General features: G+C 30.6%; 1 protein-coding gene and 2 long non-coding RNA genes across 6 annotated transcripts in view; 2 read left to right on the top strand and 1 right to left on the bottom strand.

Annotated features, from left to right (window-relative positions):
• Positions 1–3,185: 3,185 nt before the first annotated feature.
• The window catches only part of LOC127250735 (flavonoid 3'-monooxygenase CYP75B137-like), a 38,311-nt gene continuing 17,625 nt past the window's right edge, over positions 3,186–23,871 (bottom strand). Inside the window, exons 1-3 of one of the 4 annotated variants that reach the window (XM_051274159.1) lie at positions 5,339–5,796; positions 3,996–4,457; positions 3,186–3,845 (exon numbers count right to left, since the gene is read on the bottom strand). In XM_051274159.1, the coding sequence (XP_051130116.1) occupies positions 3,225–3,845; positions 3,996–4,457; positions 5,339–5,770 (1,515 nt within the window). In that variant the 5' untranslated portion in view covers positions 5,771–5,796 and the 3' untranslated portion in view covers positions 3,186–3,224. Of the gene's footprint in view, positions 3,846–3,995; positions 4,458–5,338; positions 5,797–23,070; positions 23,869–23,871 lie in introns of those variants that run through there. The other 3 variants (XM_051274160.1, XM_051274162.1, XM_051274163.1) reach the window with 3 other exon arrangements.
• LOC127250742 (uncharacterized) lies at positions 11,454–12,337 on the top strand. Its single transcript, XR_007838765.1, has 3 exons — positions 11,454–11,561; positions 11,640–11,840; positions 11,919–12,337. It is a non-coding gene; the product is annotated as an uncharacterized LOC127250742 (long non-coding RNA).
• On the top strand, positions 17,528–18,201 carry LOC127250743 (uncharacterized). Its single transcript, XR_007838766.1, has 3 exons — positions 17,528–17,635; positions 17,714–17,914; positions 17,993–18,201. It is a non-coding gene; the product is annotated as an uncharacterized LOC127250743 (long non-coding RNA).

Consider the following 23,871-nt stretch of genomic DNA (forward strand, 5'->3'; position numbering starts at 1 on the left):
AAAATAAGTGGGACGGACGAAAATGAAAAGGTGAAGATGAGAAGTGAGACGGAGGGGTACAACATATATTGTATTATAAGATAACATATACTGAGTTATAATTTAACATATGTTGTATTGCACATATTGCTGAAATATGAGGACGTTTACTTCGAAGAATTGCATTATAATACTAATGATTATTTCAATAGATTAAATAATCAAAGAACTAATTAATGTAATGCTTAATTTGATAGATTAAACAATAAATAAAATTATATATATTTACTTTGTTAGATTATATAACACGATTAATTTTTTTTTTACCCAAGATACCTTGATAATCATATTATAAATTATATAATTTGTTTTACACATTTTTTTTCTTTTTTAAGTATTGCAACATAATATATATAATAATTCATTAAAATTTTACTTGTGATATCATTATGATATAATGTGTTTTTTTTTTAATTATAAATTAAATATATTTAGTTTTATCTTCAAAACTATAAATGAATTTTTGACAATATAATACTCCCTCCGTCCTGGAACTATAGTCTTGGTTGTGTTGGATACGAGATTTAAGAAATACTGATATTATATTGATAATGGATAAAAAGTATAAGTAAAAGACATTTTTGCCCTTGTGAGTGTATCAGTGTAAAAGATAGTGACAATTGTGTAATAATAATAAAAGAGTAAGGGTAGTTTTACAGTGATATGATTATTTATAAAAATAAGACTATTGTTTTCGAACGGACAAAAATAGTAAATAAGACTATTATATTGGGACGAAAGGAGTATATTTTATTCTTATCACTTTATATTTCGTAATTAAAATAAAAATATACATAATTACTTTTGAAACAATGAATTCAAAATAAATATTAAACAAAAATATTATTATAAAATAATATTAAAAAAAAAACCCTAATTAATTTTTCAGCTAATATGTCCCCATGTGTCTTCCTCGTGTCTAGGGCTGTTCCTGAATTTTACGAGGTTTCGAGCAAAAATAATAAAAAAAAAACCCTAATTTAAACTTTTTACATAGAAGTAATATTAAAATAACACTTTTTAAATTATTTATTATTATTTAAAAATTTTATTGAGATTGGTTGGATGTTTTTAATAAAAAATATGGAATATTATTATTATTTTTTTAGAAAATATCATGTTAAATATATTTAAATTAAAATTTAAATAAAACACTCAAATATAAATACAATCAAATAAATTTTAATATATATTTTAATCTTATACATATATTTTTAATTTTTATAGAAATGGATCCCTAGAAGGGCCCAAAAAAATTTTGGGGTGTTGGGCCTGGCTCAAGTGGTCCGGGCCTAGGGCCAGCACTTCTTGTACCAATAACTTGGGCTTTGTTTAGATTGAAGTTTTTAGAATTTTAAAATTTTATAAAAATAATAATAAAAAATTTGTATATAATACGATGTTTTGTGAGAAAAAAATTGTATTTGATATATATATATTTTTTTTGCAAAATAAACAGTGACAAATTAGTGAAAGTAGATAAAGTAAAGAAAGGCTATATAGGCTCTTGGCTCTCAATCTACATGATCCAATAACTTCAATTAAAGAATTTATTTTTGGAAAAAAAGTAATTATTCTTATTTCAATGTTTAATTTCGTGAAATAATGCCACAATTTTTTCTTTTCAAATTTTACTGGACTCTGCCTATTTTTTGAAAAAAAAAATACATTTCTTTTTTTAGAAAACATCCCATAAAATATTATTTTGTTGGGGTGCAAACCCAAATCTTGAATAAGTCTCAAGTGAACTTCATTACTATAAGGCATTTTGGAGAATATCCAAAAACAAATCCGTGCGGGCTCAGCCGACAATATCATAATAGTGTTGAGTTGACCCAGTCCCAACAGTAGTATCAGAGCCCGGTTCAATGGTGAAGTGGACTGGGTGACTTTGGACATTGGTTGTGGTGGTGGGCTCGCCCTCGTGACTTGCAGATGTGCCTTGTGTCGAAAATCTCCTGGTGGTGTTGGGTCGGTCCCGATTGAGGTAGTCAGACAGCGGGTCCCTTTGTGATAGGCGGTACAAGGTGGGCAGGCATGAGGCCTTTTGGAGAATATCCAAAACCAAATCCGTGCAACTCAGTTCAAAGTGGACAATATCATACTAGTGTTGAGAGTTGACCCAGTCCCAACATATTTTAATACCAAACCCAAACCAAAATTTTTCAAATTTATTGTCTAAATTAGATTACTTAGTTAAATTGTAATTATTACAAAAAACAAGTAAATCTAATTTATATATAAATTTAACCTTGGTTAATAATATTCATTGAATCAATCATAATTGTGATCTTCGGGCTATAAAAAAATCAGCACACACACATATACATATATATATATATGTGTCTACTAGGGGTCGGGTATTTGTAAATATCCAGGTATTTGGTATTCGAATCGAACCGAACAAATACCCGAAACTGCGAACGGTATTCGGATCGAAAATTTCGATTAACTGAAAATATTTGCAATATTTACAAATAATTCGAATTGAACCGAAAAAAAAAATTAAAATTCTAATTAAATAAAAATATTTGCAAATATTTTGAATTGCCGAACTGAATATAATTATTATAAAAATTTTAATATATAATAATATAAATATATAAACATATTCGATTCGGTTCGGTTAATCGAACAAAAAAAAATATATCAAAAATCGAAACCGAACTGAACCGTACAAATATCAAGTATACAGTATTTGTATTCGAATCGAATTTGATCAGTTAATCGAAAATTCAGTTCGATTCAATTCGATTCGGCGGTTTGATTCGATCTTTTTTTTGTTTCTACAACATCTAACACCCTAAAGCAGCCATAATTTAATGATAGCAATAAAATTGCAAATAATGATATTTTGAAACATGAACACTTAAGTGAATGATTTTTTTTATTTTGTTATTCATGCATCATATAACATAAGATTAGTGAACAAATTTAATAAATTGAAGAGGAAATAGTTTTGAAAAGACAGTCTTGTGATTGAATCTTGATAGCTGATTTTGAATTTGATGGGCAAATTGATCTCTTCATTACTCATATTTCTGAAAACTAATTAATATACTTTGAGTTTTATTTTTTTTAATAGTATAATTTATTTTTATCGTTTAATCTCTCAGCTTTCCTAAAAAAAATTAGGCACATGAAGATAAATGAAATTGCAAGTAGTTTATTAGAAAGACATACACTTACATATATAATTTCGAATCGAACAACCTTGGATTAGGGATGGCAACAAGGGGGACACTTTTCCTCAACATCATCCCGAATTCTTCCGACATATCAAGTTTCTGATCATTCGGTAATTTCCAATCGAAAGAATGCACAAGTGAAGCTAGAAAATACATTACCATTCGCTCCCCCAAGGGTAGGCCAACGCATATCCGTCTCCCCGATCCAAATGGAAGAAATTTAAAACTATTACCACTAAAATCATATTCGCCGCCTAAAAATCTCTCGGGCTTGAATTCCCGTGGATTATCCCAAAAACGAGGATCCTTTTGGATGTAGGCGACATTTATGAAAACCGTGGTGTTCTTAGGGATGGTGTAGCCCCCGACTATGGAAGATTGGGATGGAGATCTCGGGACCAAAAGGGGTACTGCCGGATGTAGGCGTAATGTTTCTTTAACAACAGCATCTAAGTATTTTAGCTTAGGTAAGTGGTGTTCTTCGACAATGTTGTCTAATCCTACAACCTCGGATAACTCCTTTTGCGCCTTCTCCATAATTATAGGGTTGTTCATAAGCTCGGCCATTGCCCACTCCATTGTAGTCGCAGATGTGTCGGTTCCACCAGCAACAATATCCTACAAAATCCACAAGACTTTGATCAAATGTTTCTTGAAAGAATTAAATAAAAATATATAGATGATTTTTGTTTTGACTAATTTAAACTTTCAGATGAGATGGTCAGTTAGTTAATTCTTTCTTTTAAAAAATGATCGAAGCATATATACCAACATCAAGGCTTTGAGTTGTGTGTCACTTATCGAATCTTTGTCTTTCTCCTTAAACTCTAACAAGATTTGAAGAAAGTCTTTCCTCCCTACTTCCATGACACCTTTCGATAACTTCTTCTTATGCTTTTCAATGACATCATCAAGAATTGTATCGATAGTTCGCCAATAGCTCTCCATCTGTCTTTTTATTCCCTGGATATCGAGTCCGGCAAGAAATGGATAGAAGTCTGAAATATTTGGCTTCCCGATTAAATCAATAAGCTTAGGGACAACCCCGCGAAACTTCTTGCCAATTATTTCCTCCTCTTCTCCTTGGAGCAATTCACCCCACAGCAAACTAGTTATTACATTCAGCTCGGTTTGAAATGCTAGGACATTAATCTCCACAGCTGCCTTTCCATTCTTGTAAACACGTCGAATGGCCTTCCTCACCTCGTTCTTTCGAAGATTGTAAGAGAGCTATTCATGAAATAAAATTAAGATACAACTTTGTGAAGATGTTGATATCAATCTTGACGGGGAGAAATATTGGATGGAATTGATAATAGACTAAACCTAGCTAGAATAGAAACTTTTTCCATATTATCACGAAATATTACAGCATAAGTTGTGTTAATTATATGTGATCTAATACTCTATTTTATTTTATTTTTTAAACCAATGGTATAAGAATACTTTTGGTCGAGAAACAAAAATAAATAAACAGTAAAACAAGCATAGTTTAATAGATAGTCGGAGTTTTTTATATTCATTTGTTGATTGGGTCCAATCAGCACGATAATCTTGTGATAAGATTTAGAAAATCGGTGTTATTAAAAATCAATTCAATAAATTCAAAAGTCAATCCAATATATCTTTATACGTATCAAATCTTACACTTTACTGTAGAAACATACTAATTTTTCATACTAATTAGAGTGATTGAAACAGATGGAGTGTGATCTCTCTCTCTCTTTCTCTCTTTTTTTTTTTTTTTTTTTCTCTCTCTCTCTCTCTAAATATATATATATAGGCAATTTCTATCATTCTATCATTTAAATGAACTCTTCGAAGAAATAGTCACCTCATTTGTTGCTCTAATCATCTTAATTTTGTGTGTAACTTAACCATATATTTATCTAATACCGGGAGTCAACCAACACAAATTCGAGACCTACGGCTCTGATACCATGTTAGATGATATAAATGATCATCTCATATAAAAGTTTAAACTGTTAGAATATGCATCACTTATTTATTTATCTACAAACGAGAGTCAACCAACCTAAATATTTCCGTAGACATATAACAACACATTGTAATTCAAACTTTAATGAAAGTAGTGTGGTATAACACAAAACCTCAAGGCTTCTATTGTTCAGCATCTCGCGCGAGGAAATCTTTCGCAACGCCCTCCACTCGGAGTTGTTGGGCGACCACACCATATCCTTCGCGCCATAACTCACAATAAAGCCGGCAACGGGCGGGGACCTGTTGGAGAAAACGTTATCTTGATCTCGGACAACCTCCTTCACGAGTGACGGAGAGTTGATCACAACACAAAGCTTGTTGCCAAGGCGGAGCATGTAGATTTCTCCGTACTTGCTCGCGAGTTGGGAGAACTTATGGAGCATATCGGCGCCGATAAACGGGAGGTAGCCGAGTATCGGGACACCCCATGGCCCTGGTGGGAATTTTGCTGCAGATTTGGACAGCCATTTGAAGTAGCAGATTGAAGAAATTACTACAAGAATTGAGACTAATGGAAGGATTGCTTGAGAGAACTGATCCATTTTTAAGTTTTGCAATTTCAACAAGAGATGATTGTGTATTTAAATTTCATTTGTGTGGGGGGGGGGGGGGGGGGGGGGGCTGTTAGTATAATTAATTAATTTAATTATGATTAGAATAATTCTATGTTGTATTAAGCAAAAAGACAAACCTCTACTTGCATCTATTTTCTAGTTATGTTTGATTTTAGGAAATTATCTTTTTTTTTTTTTTTTTTAATGACGTAGGATCCGCAAGCAGCTACTCTTTGAATGCATTTTGGATAAGATTTCGGAAAACCTATTAGCATATAAATTAAGTCCGATAAGACAAATCATATTAGGAAACTATGTGTGGCGAACAAGACTGGTAGACATTGGAGATTTGAATCTATAACCCACAGTCACGAATCCACCAATACATCAACAAACCATTTTACGGGATAATGCTGGAACTACACATTGCATAAAATTTTAGATAAGTACAATAGCTTGCAAATCACATCAAATAATACTATCTTCGTCCCACATATGGTGAAATATTTAATTTTTGACACCAGAATTTAAATGGGTAATTTTAAATAAAATAAATTGAGAATTAAGTGATGTGATAAATAAAAGTGTATATTTGTTATTTTTATTTGAATGATGTGATGACATAAAATATAGTTAATTATTTACTAATTTGAAAATATTGCAGAGTAGTGTGGATAGACTAAAATAAAAAATATTACAGTATGTGGATTGAGATAGTAAAATAGTTTACAAATCACATTAAACAATACATCAAACTTCTTTTGGGTCTGTTTACCAGTAAGATTTTATGTCTGATTTTACTATTCTAATTTTTTTTTTTCTAAAAAAATATCAAATCAAACATTTGTTCTTTATTTATTTTATTACACTAAAATCTAATTTTACATTCAAAACATCACATCATATTTATATCACATCAAACAACTATTTCAATTCAAAATTTTACTATTCAAAATCAAAACTCAAAACCAAAACCTCAAAGTAAAATAGTTGTAATAACACACATGGGATAAAATTTTTTAGATAAGTAAAATAGTTGTAATATAGTCTTTTCTAATTATTGTAACTAAAATATTACTCCCTCCATCCCACAAAAAGTATCTATGTTAATATAGATACGAGAATCGAGATAAAGATTAATTAAGAAATATATTAATAAAAATACTTGTTATATAATAAAAATAATTATAGATTAATATTAAGATAATTAAATAGTTTAATTAAAATTTAAAAAATTATAAATTATGAAATCTAAAATATGACTAAAGTGTTGATTATATTTCCGAAAAGAAAATAACAAATTATGTGAGATAAATAGAAATAGAAAAAATGAACCCTTTATATAGAATAAAGAGAATATCATATATATATATATATATATATAGATACATGTTATTTCTATTTTAATATATTATTTGTGTGCCTTCTCCGTCACTAGTGTTGTTGATGAAATCTACATTACTATTTTGTAATCTCTCCATCGAGAATTATTTTGTTGTTATTCTTTATTTTTGATATATTTATTAAATTTATATATAATTTATTTATAGTAAATTATTCATTTATAATTTTATTATCTTTAATTTAATCAATAATAACCGCTTTATCATTAATTTTTGTACTTATACCACATTTTTTTAATCAATTTTTTAAATATATATATTTTATAATTCTACTTTGTATATGTCCCACTTTTATATTAAAACATCATAAAAAAATGTTTACTCTTTGTACTCAAATAAAGTTGCATAATTATGTTAGATAGTGGGAGTATAAAAATATTATCTTACATAGTGGGAGTATAATATATTTTAAAAACTATATATATATAGAACGTCATATTTTAAATATATATAAAAAAGTTTTTTAGATAATATTTTAAATTAAGAATAAATATTAAATATGATATTTCATTCGTTTCACTTCAAATGGATTCTTTGGAGTTTTGTAGTAGATTAATAAATAATAATATTTTATTGATTAGTGGAAATGTATAAGAAATTTTAACAATTTTTCCTTTTAACCTTATGTATAAATGAACTGTATGTCTAATAGTACGTTTGTAATTTAAGTAAATGTTAAGGATATTTTGGTATTAGTATACGAATAATTTTAGTAAAATAAAAATTGAATACTTTTGAGTAGCACAAACGAAGATAGTAAAAATAATACTTTGATTTGAAACGGATGAAATATATTTTAGGGTAAGAAGTAATATACTCCTTCGTCACACTGTCTCGAGTGACTTGGTGGTGCGGAGGTGGACTCGTGATCGTGAAGTAATAGATTCAAACTCCCAACGCCTTCAGATCTTACATGCGGAATTCTCATGTTATCAAATAAAAGTTATAATCAAACATAGATTAATGACTAAATTTGCAAGTTTTTTTGTTATTTGAGGGAGCTAATATATATACACACAAACATGGGCATTCTTTCATCACCATAAGGACCAAAATGAAGTATTAAATCTAGTTGGTGTCCTAAATTCAAACATTTTCTATATATAGAGTACTAAAATGACGATAAAACCAAGTATAAAATAATTTTTCCTTAAAATTTTAGTCATGTTTGGTTTTGGAAATTACTTTTTTTTTTTTTTTTAATGAAAGTTACGGGAGAAAATTGCAAAAAAATATCTCACACTTACACCTTATTATCACTTTTGTCCTGTATTTATTTCACTGGCAAAATATATCCCATATATTTACAAAATTCGTTATTTATATCATTTGCCTGCACGTGACATTCACACCATGCGCCGTTACGCGTGGCCACGAGTCGTCAAAGGATAAAAATAGCGACTTTAGCAAACATGTGAGATATATTTTGTCAGTGAGATATATTTTGTCAGCGAGATAAGTACATGATAAAAGTGATAATCGGGTATACGTGTGATATATTGTTTGCAATTTTCTCAAAGTTACAGTGCTGATTTGGGCTGAGTTGAGCAATGTGCTAAATTTTCAAATCATCACATGTAAAATATAGAAACAATATACATTTTTATTACATACAATATAGTTCGTTTATATAATGACAGCGTGTGCTATATAAGAGTATATTATACGTTAAAATAATTGTTGTGTATACTGTGCGAGACTATATCACATCAAATAATATATATTTTTTTAAATGTTGGAATCGCATATGAGATAAGTTTTTAAATAAGTACAATAATCTGCAAATTATATACTCCCCCGTCCATAAACTAATGTCCTATTTTCTTATTTGTCCAACAACTATTGTTCTATTTTTTTTTTAAACACAAATTTTACATTTTTACTCTTTATTCATTTATACTTTTAATCTTTACCATACAATTAAGGATAAATTTGTTAAATTATAATAAAAAGGCAATTACCTAATAAATCGTGTAAATATATTTTAGGATAATAGAAATAAGACGGAGGGAGTATTAAACAATATATTATTTTTTTTAATAATATTGGAAACGCAAATGAGACAAATATTGAAATAAGTAAAATAGTCTGAAAATCACATCAAACAATACACGATATTATCATATATGTACTAGAGTCTTTTCTAATTATTGTAACTAAAATATTTTCATATGTGTACACGTTTGCTTTTATTTTAATAAATTATTTTTGTGCCTTCTCTTTACATTTCGGAATAATTTTGTCACTATTTTTTTTGAATATATACTAAACCTATGCATCATCTATTTATAATAAATAAATTTATTCATTTATCATTTTATTACCCCTAATTTAATTACTAATAATTAATTTATCACTATGTTTTTTTTGTGTTTAATCGCCACTTTTTTTTATCAATTTTTTTAATATATTTTTTATAATATTCTAACTTTATACTCCAATTTTATATGAAAATATTATTATTTTTTAGTTTTTGTATTCAAATAAAATTGCATATTATCCCGGACAATGAGAATAGAATGTTTCTTTTTTTAAAAAAAAGTGTTGAACACCACAATTTATATAAATAAAAAACATTTTTTTTGAATAATATTTTAAATTAAAATAAATATTGAATATAATATTTCTAGGATAAGAAATACTTTATTTTTTTGAATTCAAAGTATTTCTTTTAGCATTTCTGCTTCTCTCTAAAAATATCATTTTCCTAATATAGTAAAAGCATATTATATAAAAATATAAAAATACCTCTACTTTTACATAAATTACAAAAAATATTATTATTTTATTTGTATTTTGTAAGAACAAAAGTGTCAAACTATCTTACATACTTTCACTAGTTAATAAAATATTACTATTATTTTTTAATTCACTATAAAAAAAAAAAAAAAAAGAAGCAAGTGACCCTTTTGAAATGAGATGGAGAAAAATAGAGTAACATACTCTCTCGTCTTGCACATTGTAGATACAAGATTTTATAAGTAATATAATTAATAAATATAAAACAAATCTCAAGGTATATATTAGTAAAAGTAATTGTAATACAATAAAAGTAATATAGATTAAAATAAGTATAATTAATTAATCTAGTTAAAATTAGGGTAATTATAGATTAAGGAATTTAAAATATTGTTACAGGTGTAATTTTTTTTTTTTCAGAAAAAAAAAAGAAAGAAAAGAAAGAAGACATAGGATGAATAGAAATGACAATATAAACAAAAGATATGAACCTGCTATAAAATATTCTATTCGTCCGCCTCTAAGGGTCACATTTACCTTTTGCGTCATTGTATTAACATTAAAAATATCCTTATATTTGTATAATTTTTTTTTGTACATATGTCATTCTATTAGTATTATAAGAAACTAATGAAAGTATTTTTACAATTTTTTTTAATTTGTACTATGTTTTGATATAATAATTAATATTCAAATATCAATACGCAAAAAGTAAATGCGACCTTAGAGCGGGATAGAGTTAGTAAGAGATAAAAGGTTGATTTTATAGAACCAACCATCCTAAAGGCTTTATTTTATTTACATGAGTCACATGGCTGCTAACATGAATTTTTCAAGAAAAATTTAAAATTTAATCATGTATTTATGGTCACACTTACCAATATAAGGTTTAGCACAAAAGTCACATGGGCATATTTTGAAAAACTCATTGGAAAATGTTTTTAATTGATAGTGTATGTGATATTTAATTATAGTGGTAAAATTGTAGATTGCGTTTTTTGTGAATTTTTACTATGAAAATTTTTTTTCTCAAAAAAAAACATATCAACTCAAACAATTATTATTATTATTATTTTATATTATACTAAAAATTTATTTATATTCAAAACATCACATCAAATCTATTTATATCATATCAACCAACTATTCAAATTTAACTTTTTACTATTCAAAAATTCAAATAAAAAAACTAAAACCTACAAACACACCCGTAATTATTTATCTAAAATATGAGAAATGTTATTAAAAAATTGCGGAAAAGGATCAAATTCTTTATTAAGAAAATCGAACAAAAACTTTAACTAGTTTTGGCTAGGCTCAGCCCCTAACCACTCGAAACACAAAATATACACATACACACTCGAATCGCGACTAACACAAGCACATCGGCCACAACACCACGACTCACAACCACAAAACACCCCCACAGTAACAGTAACAGGCATACAGGAAACAGAAACCACAAGCCTACAGTTGAACGAGCCCCTTTCGGCTGCGAACAACACACACACAGGGGAAACAGGTGCCAAAGGAACTCCACAGACACAGGAGGAAAGGCACTACACAAACAACCGCCGTGAACCGCCGTCGGACGAGAGAGTGAGAGAACCAATCGAGAGAGAGAGAGGCTAGAGAGGGTAAGCTTTTTGAGAGAGAGTGGGTGATGTATCGAATTCTTTTTTTTTCTCACACTCCAAATATATATATATATACAGGTCGAATGGACGGACAGGATCAAAGCCCCAGATCGGACGGCCAGGGACGTGGCTAAGGAAAAAGACGCGGATCCTAGTCGGGTCGGATCAGGACGTGGGTCAAGGTCGGGAGGCATAAGGTCAGACTGTCAGTATGTATGCGGATGGTCCAAGTTGGGATGAAGTCGGGCGGACGGTCGAAGTCGGGACGGTCCAAGCCAGGTCAAAGTCGGGACGGTCCAAGCCAGGACGAAGTCGGGACGGTCCAAGCCAGGACGTAGTCGGGACGGTCCAAGCCAGGACGAAGTCGGGACGGTCCAAGCCAGGACGAAGTCGGGACGGTCCAAGCCAGGACGAAGTCGGGACGGTCGGTCGAAATCAGACGAAGTCATGCGGACAGAGTCGGACGGATGGTGAGGTCGGGACATGGGCCAGGCCCGAATGCGCTCGGGCTGCGAGACGAGTGTGTATTTGTGTATTTATTCGGGGTGGACCATAAGGACAAAAATCCAACAAATCCTCCACCTGACTTTTGGTCCGAATGGTCGGGGAACATCATCGCCTATTTTATTTCATTATATATTACCCTATACCTGCAACACAGATACACAATGTTAAAAAAAAAAAAAACACTAAATTAGCCTACCAACCACACTAAGTAGTATAAGACTAATCAAAAGTATCACAATGTATATATCTCATACAAGATACGAATTTACTTGCAGGCAGAACCTTAGTACCCATATCAGCTGGGTTATATTCAGACGGGATCTTCTCTAATTTTACTATGTCTTTAGATACTATGTCCCGAATAAAATGAAAACGTACATCAATGTGTTTAGTTCTATCATGAAACACAGGATTTTTACACAATTGAATTCCGGACTGACTATCCGAAAAAACAGTGACAGTATGTTGCAAGTAACCAATTTCAGTAATTAAACCCTTTAACCACACTGCTTCCTTTAAAGCTTCAGTTATTGCTACATACTCAGATTCAGTTGTGGACAAAGCAACAATATGTTGCAATTGTGATTTCCAGCTAACACTAGTTCCACACAAGGTAAAAATATATGAGGTAGTACTTTTCCTAGTGTCTCTATCATTAGCGTAATTTGAATCTACAAAACCCTCTAACTGTATATTTTTAGTATATTTACCAAAGACTAAACCCACATTGATTGTACCAGATAAGTATCTAAACACCCACTTTAAGGCATGCCAATGTTCTAAGCCTGGATTTGACATATACCTACTTAAACAACTAATTGCATAGGCTAAGTCAGGCCTAGTGCTAACCATTAAGTACATTATGGAACCTATGGCATTAGAGTATGGCACATGCTTCATATATTCACAATCAGATTCAGATTTTGGACATTGGTCCCTACTTAACACAAAATTAGAAGCCATTGGAACAGATACAGATTTTGCATCACACATGGAAAATTTTTTAATAATTTTCGAAATATAGGAGGATTGGTTTAAAAACAGTTTGAAATTTTTTCTATCTCTAATAATTGTCATGCCTAATATCACCTTGGCATCCCCCAACAATTTCATGTCAAAATTATCACACAAACACTTAATCACATTATCAATCAGCTTTATACAGGGACTTATAATCAACATATCGTCCACATAAATGAGAAGAAAAATAGGTTGGCTTTCAACAGTTTTAAAGTATAAACAATAATCAAATTTGCTTTTAGTAAACTCAAGATTTTTCATACAATTATCAAATTTGATATTCCATTGTCTAGGTGACTGTTTTAAACCATACAAAGACTTGTTTAACAAACAAACATGATTAGTTTTATTTTTATCAATAAAACCTTCAGGTTGTTTCATATAAATCTTCTCATCTAATTCACCATGTAAAAAGGCAGTTTTAACATCTAATTGCTTTAATTCCCAGTCATAAAAGGCAACTAAAGCTAACATGATTCTCACAGTGGTAAATTTGACAACAGGGGCAAAAATTTCATTATAATCTATTCCCTCCTTTTGAGTAAAACCTTTGGCTACTAATCTTGCTTTAAACCTAATTCCACTATCTTCTTGTTTAACCTTATAAATCCATTTACAATCAACAAGAGAACAATTAGGTGGTTTAGGGACTAGACTCCAAGTTTTATTATTATATAAAGAATCCATTTCTTCTTTCATAGCTTTTAACCAATCTATTTTATTTTCAGAATTTATGGCCTCCCTAAAGGTCTTAGGTTCACTACCATCTAAATTCTCAAACACACTAAAAGCTAACGAAGTTAAATCAAAATCACCAAACCTACTAGGTAATCTAGGGACTCTCCTATCCCTATCTCTAGTCAATTGATAATTTTCTAGTTCATCTTGATCATTTCTATCAAAATCAGAATTATTATTATTCTCAACAGAATTATCAATTTCAGGCACATTGGAATTCATTTCAGAATTATTTTCAAGAGTAATTTCATTATGAGCATCAGACAGACCATCATAATTTCCATCATTTCTAATATCAACAGAGTTATGCTCAGAATTATACTCCACCTCATTTGGTGTACCAATTGAATCTACATTTTCAACATTTGATTCAGATTTATCCCACACAGATTTTTCAACATTTAAGCATGGCATTTCATTTTCATTAAACACAACATCTCTACTAATAATGGCCTTAAAACCGGGCCTAGACCTTAACCAAAGTCTATACCCCTTAACTCCCTCCGGGTACCCTAGAAGGACACACTTCTCAGCCCTAGGGTCTAACTTGTCATTATTAGTACGTATAAAGGCAGAACACCCAAAAACCCTAAGGTTTGAAAAATCAACATTTTTACCGGTCCACTTAAATTTAGGACACAAACCATTTAATGGAATCGAAGGTGATCTATTTATTATGTAAGCTGCTGTAACAACAGCTTCACCCCAAAATTTCTTGGATAAACCGGAAGAAGCCAAAAGGCTTCTAACTCTCTCTAAGAGAGTCCGGTTCATCCTCTCAGCCACCCCATTTTGTTGGGGTGTGTAGGGGACAGTTTTATGCCTTTTAATACCATTTTCTTGACAAAACATATCAAACCAAGAATTACAGAATTCTAAGCCATTATCAGTCCTAAGACATTTTATTTTCTTTTCAGTTTGATTTTCAATTTTAACTTTCCAATTTTTGAAAGTTTCAAATACATCAGATTTTTTTTTTAACAGAAAAACCCATACTTTTCTTGAAAAATCGTCTATAATGGACAAAAAATACCTAGACCCTCCTTGTGTGGGCTCACTAGCTGGGCCCCACACATCAGCATGTAAATAGTCTAGTTTTTGTTTTGAAAAAATTCTGTTGTTATTATTGGGAGTTTGGGGAAAGTGCACTTTATGGTGTTTACCATAAACACAGTTATCACAAAAGACTACAGGTTCAAATTTTATATTTCCAAAACAGCCTGTTTTATGTAAAATTTCTAGACCTCTATTACTTAAGTGTCCTAGTCGTTTATGCCACAAATCACTATTCTCTAAAACAGAATTTGCAGAATTTACAGGCACATTTATTGGTTCAGCGCAAGTAACATACAGATTATTACGTTTCTCAGCTTTAAACATGACTAAGGACCCCTTAGTAATTTTCATGCAATTACTCCCCCATTTACCCTCTAATTCTAAATCGGACAAAGCAGCACAAGATAACAAGTTATTTGATAAACCAGGAACATGCCTCACATTACTTAGTTTCAATACAAAACCAGTGTTAAATTTTAAATTTACACTTCCTATTCCAAGAACATTGGATACACTGTTGTCAGCCATTGAAACAGTGCAGTTTTCTAAGGTTTTGTATTCACTAAAAATTGATTTTAAAGGAGTCATATGATAAGTACAACCAGAATCTATAAGCCATTCATTTGCACAAATATCCACATTTGAACAGTCGGTCTTAACAGCAAAAACATCATCACTCATTTTATCAAGCAATGTCATATTTGCTACTTCACAAGTTTGCTGCCTTTGACTATTGTTACTGCTATCATTACTGTAATTTTTATTTCTTTTAGGGCATTCGCGTATAAAATGATTTGGGTCACCACAATTAAAACATCTTCTACCCCCTTTATTAGGAGTTTTAGATCTGTTTTTATTTCTACTTTTAGATCTATTTTTATTATTATTATTTTGGTTTTTGTTACTACCAAAATTATTTTTCTTATTTGATCTAAAAGGTGACCTACCCCTAACATACATAATTTCACCCTTACTTGACTTGTGAGTTTGTAAATCTAATTCTTTAGATTTTAAACCATTAATAACTACATCTAATGAAATAAAATCACGCCCATATTTAATGGCTGATTTTACATCAGAGTATGAGTTAGGTATGGCATTCAATAAAACTATAGCACTATAATCATCAATGTTTTTATCACCAGTAAGTTTAATATCTTGTATTAGTTTAGAAAAAACATCCAGATTTTCTTCAATTGATTTTGATAAATCAAGTTTAAAACTGAAAAATTTTTCTAACAGATACATTCTACTTGGTAATGATGTTTGAGTGTATAGTTCATCTAATTTGTTCCATAATGCCAAAGCAGATTCTTGTTTGCCTACTTTTCTAATTACATGATCAGCCAAATGTAAGATTATAGTAGATGAAGCAATTTCATCCAATTCAACTCTCCTCTCAAGAGGAACTTGAATTGAATGATCAGGCTCCACTGCTTTAATCAACCTTTGAGTTACTAAAATACTTCTCATTTTTTGTTTCCAAATTGCAAAATCCATTTTTCCATCAAAAGGTAGAATACTAAAACCAGAATGACTAGCCATTTTATTTATATTAAAAAAAAAAAAAAAAAAAAAAACAGATTTTCAGTCAAATATTACTTAGTTTTCAGAAAATTATTTTTCTAATTTTCACACAAAACAGAAACAAAAAATTTGGCAAAATATCACACTGTCGTGCAAGAAAATACAGATTATCACACACAACAGATAATCACAGCAGGCAAAGAATTAATCACAAGATATAACCTAACTATATCAACATACACAAAACAGTAATTGTATAAGATGAGTTTTAGAGATTACCCTTGAAGCACAGCAACAACAAAAATATTATTCCTACAAAAAATAGGAACAGAGAACAAAAAACAGCCTATTCTCCTTTTTGGAGAACAGGGGTTAGCAATGGTTAATTTCCAAGAAACAAAAAATTACAAGAATTTGTTTCTTTTCTAACCAAAAGTTAGAATCACCGAAAATTAACACCAAAAAGTGTTCTCAATATATCCGACACAACAATGCAAAAACAGACTGGATGACAGGCTTACAGATCTTATCACAATTTTCAAACGAGAACAGTTTGAATATTAAAGAACCTTTTTCAAAAACTTTTAATATTTTCGAAACACTTTTGAACTTGACTCCACAGTAAAGAGATCCAAACAAATTTAACAGATCTAAAACCACACAGAGGCAGATTATCCTGACTTATACTTTATTTAACAAAGAGAGTTTGAAAAACAAAACCGTTTCTGAAAAATACACCGGTTTAGTAACAAACTAACTGAAACTTAGAAGAACAAAACGATTTTCTCAAAATAACAAAGAAGACACACAGAGCTCTGATACCACTTGTTATTAAAAAATTGCGGAAAAGGATCAAATTCTTTATTAAGAAAATCGAACAAAAACTTTAACTAGTTTTGGCTAGGCTCAGCCCCTAACCACTCGAAACACAAAATATACACATACACACTCGAATCGCGACTAACACAAGCACATCGGCCACAACACCACGACTCACAACCACAAAACACCCCCACAGTAACAGTAACAGGCATACAGGAAACAGAAACCACAAGCCTACAGTTGAACGAGCCCCTTTCGGCTGCGAACAACACACACACAGGGGAAACAGGTGCCAAAGGAACTCCACAGACACAGGAGGAAAGGCACTACACAAACAACCGCCGTGAACCGCCGTCGGACGAGAGAGTGAGAGAACCAATCGAGAGAGAGAGAGGCTAGAGAGGGTAAGCTTTTTGAGAGAGAGTGGGTGATGTATCGAATTCTTTTTTTTTCTCACACTCCAAATATATATATATATACAGGTCGAATGGACGGACAGGATCAAAGCCCCAGATCGGACGGCCAGGGACGTGGCTAAGGAAAAAGACGCGGATCCTAGTCGGGTCGGATCAGGACGTGGGTCAAGGTCGGGAGGCATAAGGTCAGACTGTCAGTATGTATGCGGATGGTCCAAGTTGGGATGAAGTCGGGCGGACGGTCGAAGTCGGGACGGTCCAAGCCAGGTCGAAGTCGGGACGGTCCAAGCCAGGACGAAGTCGGGACGGTCCAAGCCAGGACGTAGTCGGGACGGTCCAAGCCAGGACGAAGTCGGGACGGTCCAAGCCAGGACGAAGTCGGGACGGTCCAAGCCAGGACGAAGTCGGGACGGTCGGTCGAAATCAGACGAAGTCATGCGGACAGAGTCGGACGGATGGTGAGGTCGGGACATGGGCCAGGCCCGAATGCGCTCGGGCTGCGAGACGAGTGTGTATTTGTGTATTTATTCGGGGTGGACCATAAGGACAAAAATCCAACAAGAAACATTAAAGAAGATCATTTTTTCTTTTTAAATTTTAAATTTTGCTGTATATGGTAGAAGGTAGGAGTTTTTCACGAACAAATTTAATAAATTTGGCGAGGGAGTAATTTAATTAAAAATACGTTCTTGTGATTGAACCTTGATAGTTCATTTTGAATTTGAATAGCAAATTGATCTCTCGATTGCTCGTATTTCTAAAAAAATAGTTTTAATTGACAATCTTGAGATTCGATCAATAATTGCTACTCATGTATAGTTTTCAAAATTACATTTTATTATTATTTTCTTAATAACAGGGGGCATGTATTGGGTAAAATTTTCGGGCTCAATTTGATAGTTTGCAAATTATGTCGGGCAAATCCTACTAGACTTGTATTAAAAATTATGTCCCCGACACCCTTTACTAGTTCAAAAAAAGGGAAAAATAAATTTATGCATTTACTGGATGTTAGATCCGTCGGGACTGGCGGGGCTCGAACCCGCAGCTTCCAACCGAGAAGTTATTAGAAACAATATACTACAGCAACTCAACCATCTTTAACAATATACTATGCGCTTATTAAATATAATCAGCACCGTGCTGATAATACAAATAATATATATCAGAGATCACATTTAGATATAAACTTATTGCATACATATAAAATAAAACTGACAACACGTATTAATATTTTATATTTGTTGTATGTTATATTTTTATAGCATTATCTATAGTATTTTCATATGATCGGGGTAATCAGTATGGTACTGATAAATCCGCAATCAACATATGGTCATCTTGTACGTAATTATTTTATTATTCGAATCACTAACAAACCACAATATCATTTTTTATATTCTTATAATTTTGAATTTCCGACACATATGGTACCCTACTAGACTAAAAAAAAGGGACAAATAAACAAATTAATTTATTATTGTTAACTTAAATACTTTATCATATCTGTACACATTATTATTATTTTACTAAATTATTTATGTGCCTTCCCCATCGCCATCAGATTATTGATGAGATCTGCAATGTCTACTTTATACAATATTTTAAATAATAAAAGATAAATATTGAATGTCAAGCTTTAAATGAAAAAATATATATTATATAAATGACAAAAGTGATAATTACTTCGTACATTTAACTTTAAAGTTTTTTTTTAATAGGACTCTAAAAAAATTTACATCATTTATGTGCGTAATTTAATCAATCATTTTAAACAATATTCATATTTACTCAAGTTTGTGGGTATCATACCAGGCTTGCAAAAGACCAAAATGGAAGCATAATATGTTGGATCGGTTAAATGTAACTATTTAAGCCTATATTAAATAATTTATAAATTTATTGGACTTAAATGTATTTAGTAAGTGCGGACCACCTATGTGCAGAAACCTCGTAACTTATTAATTGGGTGATGAGACCAATTAATAATAATGGATATAAATTAGGGTTGTGATCCCAGGTCTAAGCGCAACATCTATTACTTTTCCTATCTCATTGTGGTAGTAACCGCAGAAATCCTAGCGATTTTCTCGGGAATGGTTGCGTTATAGGCTTGAAGAATACAAAAGCTTCCATTGTTTGCAGATCTAAATCCGCCAACGTTGATGGAATAAAGTTAGACTTATTAGCTTTGTTTTCTTATGTCAATTATTTCAATACGACAGATTATGAACTTAGGGTTTAATTCTTTATAAGTTCCACATAATATAGAAAAATAAATAGGAGGTAAGCCAAACACACTCTAAGAAATTAAGTAGTTATTAAATATATTTTTAAAAAGAATAATAATGTAAATTGTAAGTTTTGAATTATAATCAAAATAAATTTAATTTTAAAATTTATTACTAGTTAATAATTATTTTGTAAATTTAGATTATTTTTATAAAATTATTTAATAATAAAGTTTTATTTAACCCCTAGTATTTAATTGCAATTTTTTTGAAGGATTAGTTGCAAAATTTGGAATTATAAGAGTTTGTTTTGTTTTGATTTCAAACTACTTGTTCTGTATCAATTTGCATGATTTTCAATAAATCTAAAAAAATTAATCATAGCATATCAAATTAAAATATTATTAAAAAAAGTTTAAACAAAATACTTAAAATAAAATACAAATCAGAGAACGTAAAATATATATAAACTAGCTTAATACATGTGCTACCCACGAAAAAATCATATAAAAATTATTTAAAATCGAAATAAATTTAAAAGTAATTTATATCTATATGTGGAAAAGAGAAAAAAAATTATACATTGGCTTTGTTCTTTCACTATTTTTTTCTCGCACGCTTTCCCATAAAAATTAATACACTATAAATATTCATTATTTTATATTCTCTACACAATTCTCTATACTTCACATAAAATAATTTTCTTTCCAACAATCTCTTCTCGTCATTTTTGTGCAAGATCAATGGGAGACGAAAAATATTACTTTAGAAAATAATTATTATAAGAACTATTCGTTTGTTGGATCAAATAAAGGAAACTCAATAGAATTCATAACTTCTATAGAAAGACTTTTAAAAATAATAGTAATAATACTAATAATGTGGGACAAGATTTTTGAATGGCATGATTTTTTATACATATTAAGAAAAAATAATAGTAATAACTAAAGCTCTTTTGCAATAAAAAAAAAAAAATCATAACAAAAGAATTTTAGCAATAAAATATGCATGATTTCTTTAGTCAAATAATTTTAGCTATGAAATATGATTTTGCAGTTAAAATCTTTTTTTCTATGAAAATTGAAACTTTTAGCAAAATAATTGAAGTTAATACATATTGTCATATTTATAACACTATTAAGGTTTGTTTTTTTTTTTTTTTTTTTTTTTGTTGTTGAAAGCAATGTGGAATAAAATATAATTTTATAAATAATCATATTAATGTGACCCACTTTTATATTTGAATCAATTCGAAAAAATAAAAAAAATTAAAATTCTACAAAGTTAGTATAATGTAGGGTGAATCATCGCTTTCAAATAGATTTTGCATCGGATGCTAAGTTTGGTCAACATTATATATATATATATATCTATATATATACTTATTTATTATCTCTGTAAGTTGTATCCTGAAATTAGTTAGGCAAATGCTTGGTTTGGTCGCTCCATGCAAAGATCATCATGATCGAACTGAATCACTAAATTCATCTATTCTTATATGCTTTTCTTGATTTTCTAATTTTCGCAACAATAGTTGCTTGCAAATTTGGAGAACTTATTGATCATATCAGCGTCAATAAACGGGAGATAGCCGGGGATCGGCGCACCCCATGGCCCTGGTGGGAATTTTGCTTCAAATTTAGACTGCAATTTGAAGTAGCATATAGAAGATAATTACTAAATAATGAACTAGTCAAGCCCGGGCTTATAAAGATTGAACCGTGCATGATCCGACCTGAATTTTTAAAATTATATAATTTTATAATATATATTAATAAATAATTAAATAAATATAACGAAATTCATACGAATGCTGGCTCTGTAGCTCTTGGTTCATTACTTTCAATTCTGAAATAAAGTTCGTCAATACAAGTGGACATCTTTTTAAATTTGTTATTATAAAAAATACAGATTTACTCTAATTTATGTATTTAAACTAATACAATTTATGTTCTTAAAAAAAGTTACACAAAATGTAATTGTATAAATCCGAAACAAAAATAGTAGATCTTTTTAAAAAATTTTAAAAGGGTTGGCCGGCCTGTATGGTTTCAAATTGGATTGTGCTCGAGCCTAATTTTTAAGCCCAATTCAAAATCAAGTCTAAGCTATATGAGACAAAATTAAAGTCGGACTGGACTGACCTGGCATGAAAAATTGGGGCCGGCCAAACTTGTTACCTCTAATTTTGTTTACAGAGAAGTCATGTGCTTGCTAACATTAATTCGTATAATTTTATTTTATTTTATTTTTTGTTTTTTCAATTTCGATTAGGCCCTATTATAAAATGTAAATGATGAAAATAATAACTAACCATAAGTATATAACTAAATTTACAATTTTTCCTAATTGTCAATCCTAATATACACACAAACATGTGTATTCTTCAGCGTCGGAGGACCAAAATGTGGTATTAAATCTAGTTGGTATCTAAATTCAAACATTTTCTATATAGAGTAGTAAAATGACAATAAAATCAAGTCGAAAATAATTTTTCCTTAAAATTCGTCTCTTCCTCCATGATTCTTTTTCTTTGTTTTTTTTTTTTTTTTTTTATAAATAAAATTTGGGAAGTAAACATTTTCCAAGATTATGCCCTAGCTATCTTTACATTTGAATCCCTAAAAAGTTTATGATACTTCTTTCATTTGCCAAACTTACAAATGCAAGGCTTGGCACGAAGACTAAAAAGTAGTAAATATATTTCAAAGTAGATAAAGTATAAAAGTCATATGCGAATATTTGGATAAATTCATTACGACGTGTAATTAATCGATAGTGTATGTGCAAGTTTAGTGAAATTCTTATTATGCATCAAACTAAGAATAACATTATATATTTTATTTTTTGTTTTCATTTTTTACTTTTGGTGTTCATGGTATAAATTTAAGTTTGGCGAACATATTTAGTAAATTGGCGTGGGAATAGTTTTGAAAGGACAATCTTGTGATTGAACCTTGATATATGATTTTGAATTTGAAGGTAGATTGATCTCTTTGTTGCACATATTTTCAAAAGATGGTTCTACTTGAGAGATATCAATTTATTTTTTATTTTTTTATATACATATATATACTATTTAATCTCTATTTTTCTAAAAAAGAAAATAATATTATGCATACTTAGAAAATTTTATATCCAACATCTATTTCACTCAAAAAAAACATTGAATTCGGACTTACAATCTAAAATCATCTGGTATTAGATAGAGCGACTCTTCATCGTTATAAAGTAGGAAAGCTCCAACATCATATCAATTTCAACGTGGGACAATATTGAACATATATAAAATGCAAAGGAAGCAAACCCTAAATATGAGTACAAAGATGAAAATGAAATTGCAATTACTTAATTAGGAAGATCGATATATTACATATATAAGTTTGAATCAAACAACCGAGCATTAGGAATGGCAACGAGGGGAACACTCTTCCTCAATATCATCCCGAATCTCTCCGACATATCAAGTTTCTGATCATTCGGTAATTTCCAATCAAATGAATGCACAAGTGAAGCTAGAAAATACATTAGCATTCTCTCCGCCAAGGGTAGGCCAGCACACATCCGTCTCCCCGATCCAAATGGAAGAAATTGAAAATTATTACCACTAAAATCACATCCATTGCCTAGAAATCTCTCGGGCTTGAACTCAAGTGGACTATTCCAAAAACGAGGATCCTTTTGGATGTAGGCAACATTTATGAAAACCATAGTGTCTTTTGGGATGGTGTATCCCCCGACTATGGAAGATTGAGATGGAGATCTTGGGACCAAAAGGGGTATTGCCGGATGTAGGCGTAATGTTTCTTTGACAACAGCATCTAAGTACTTTAGCTTAGGTAAGTGGTGTTCTTCGACGATGTTATCTAATCCTACAACCTCGGCTAACTCTGTTTGCGCCTTCTCCATCACCGTAGGGTTGTTCAATAGCTCCGCCATTACCCACTCAATTGTCGATGCAGTTGTATCGGTTCCTCCTGAAATGATATCCTA

This window comes from Andrographis paniculata, unplaced genomic scaffold, assembly GCF_009805555.1.
Source record: "Andrographis paniculata isolate CXL003 unplaced genomic scaffold, ASM980555v1 Contig37END, whole genome shotgun sequence".
NCBI classification, from domain to species: Eukaryota; Viridiplantae; Streptophyta; class Magnoliopsida; order Lamiales; family Acanthaceae; genus Andrographis; species Andrographis paniculata.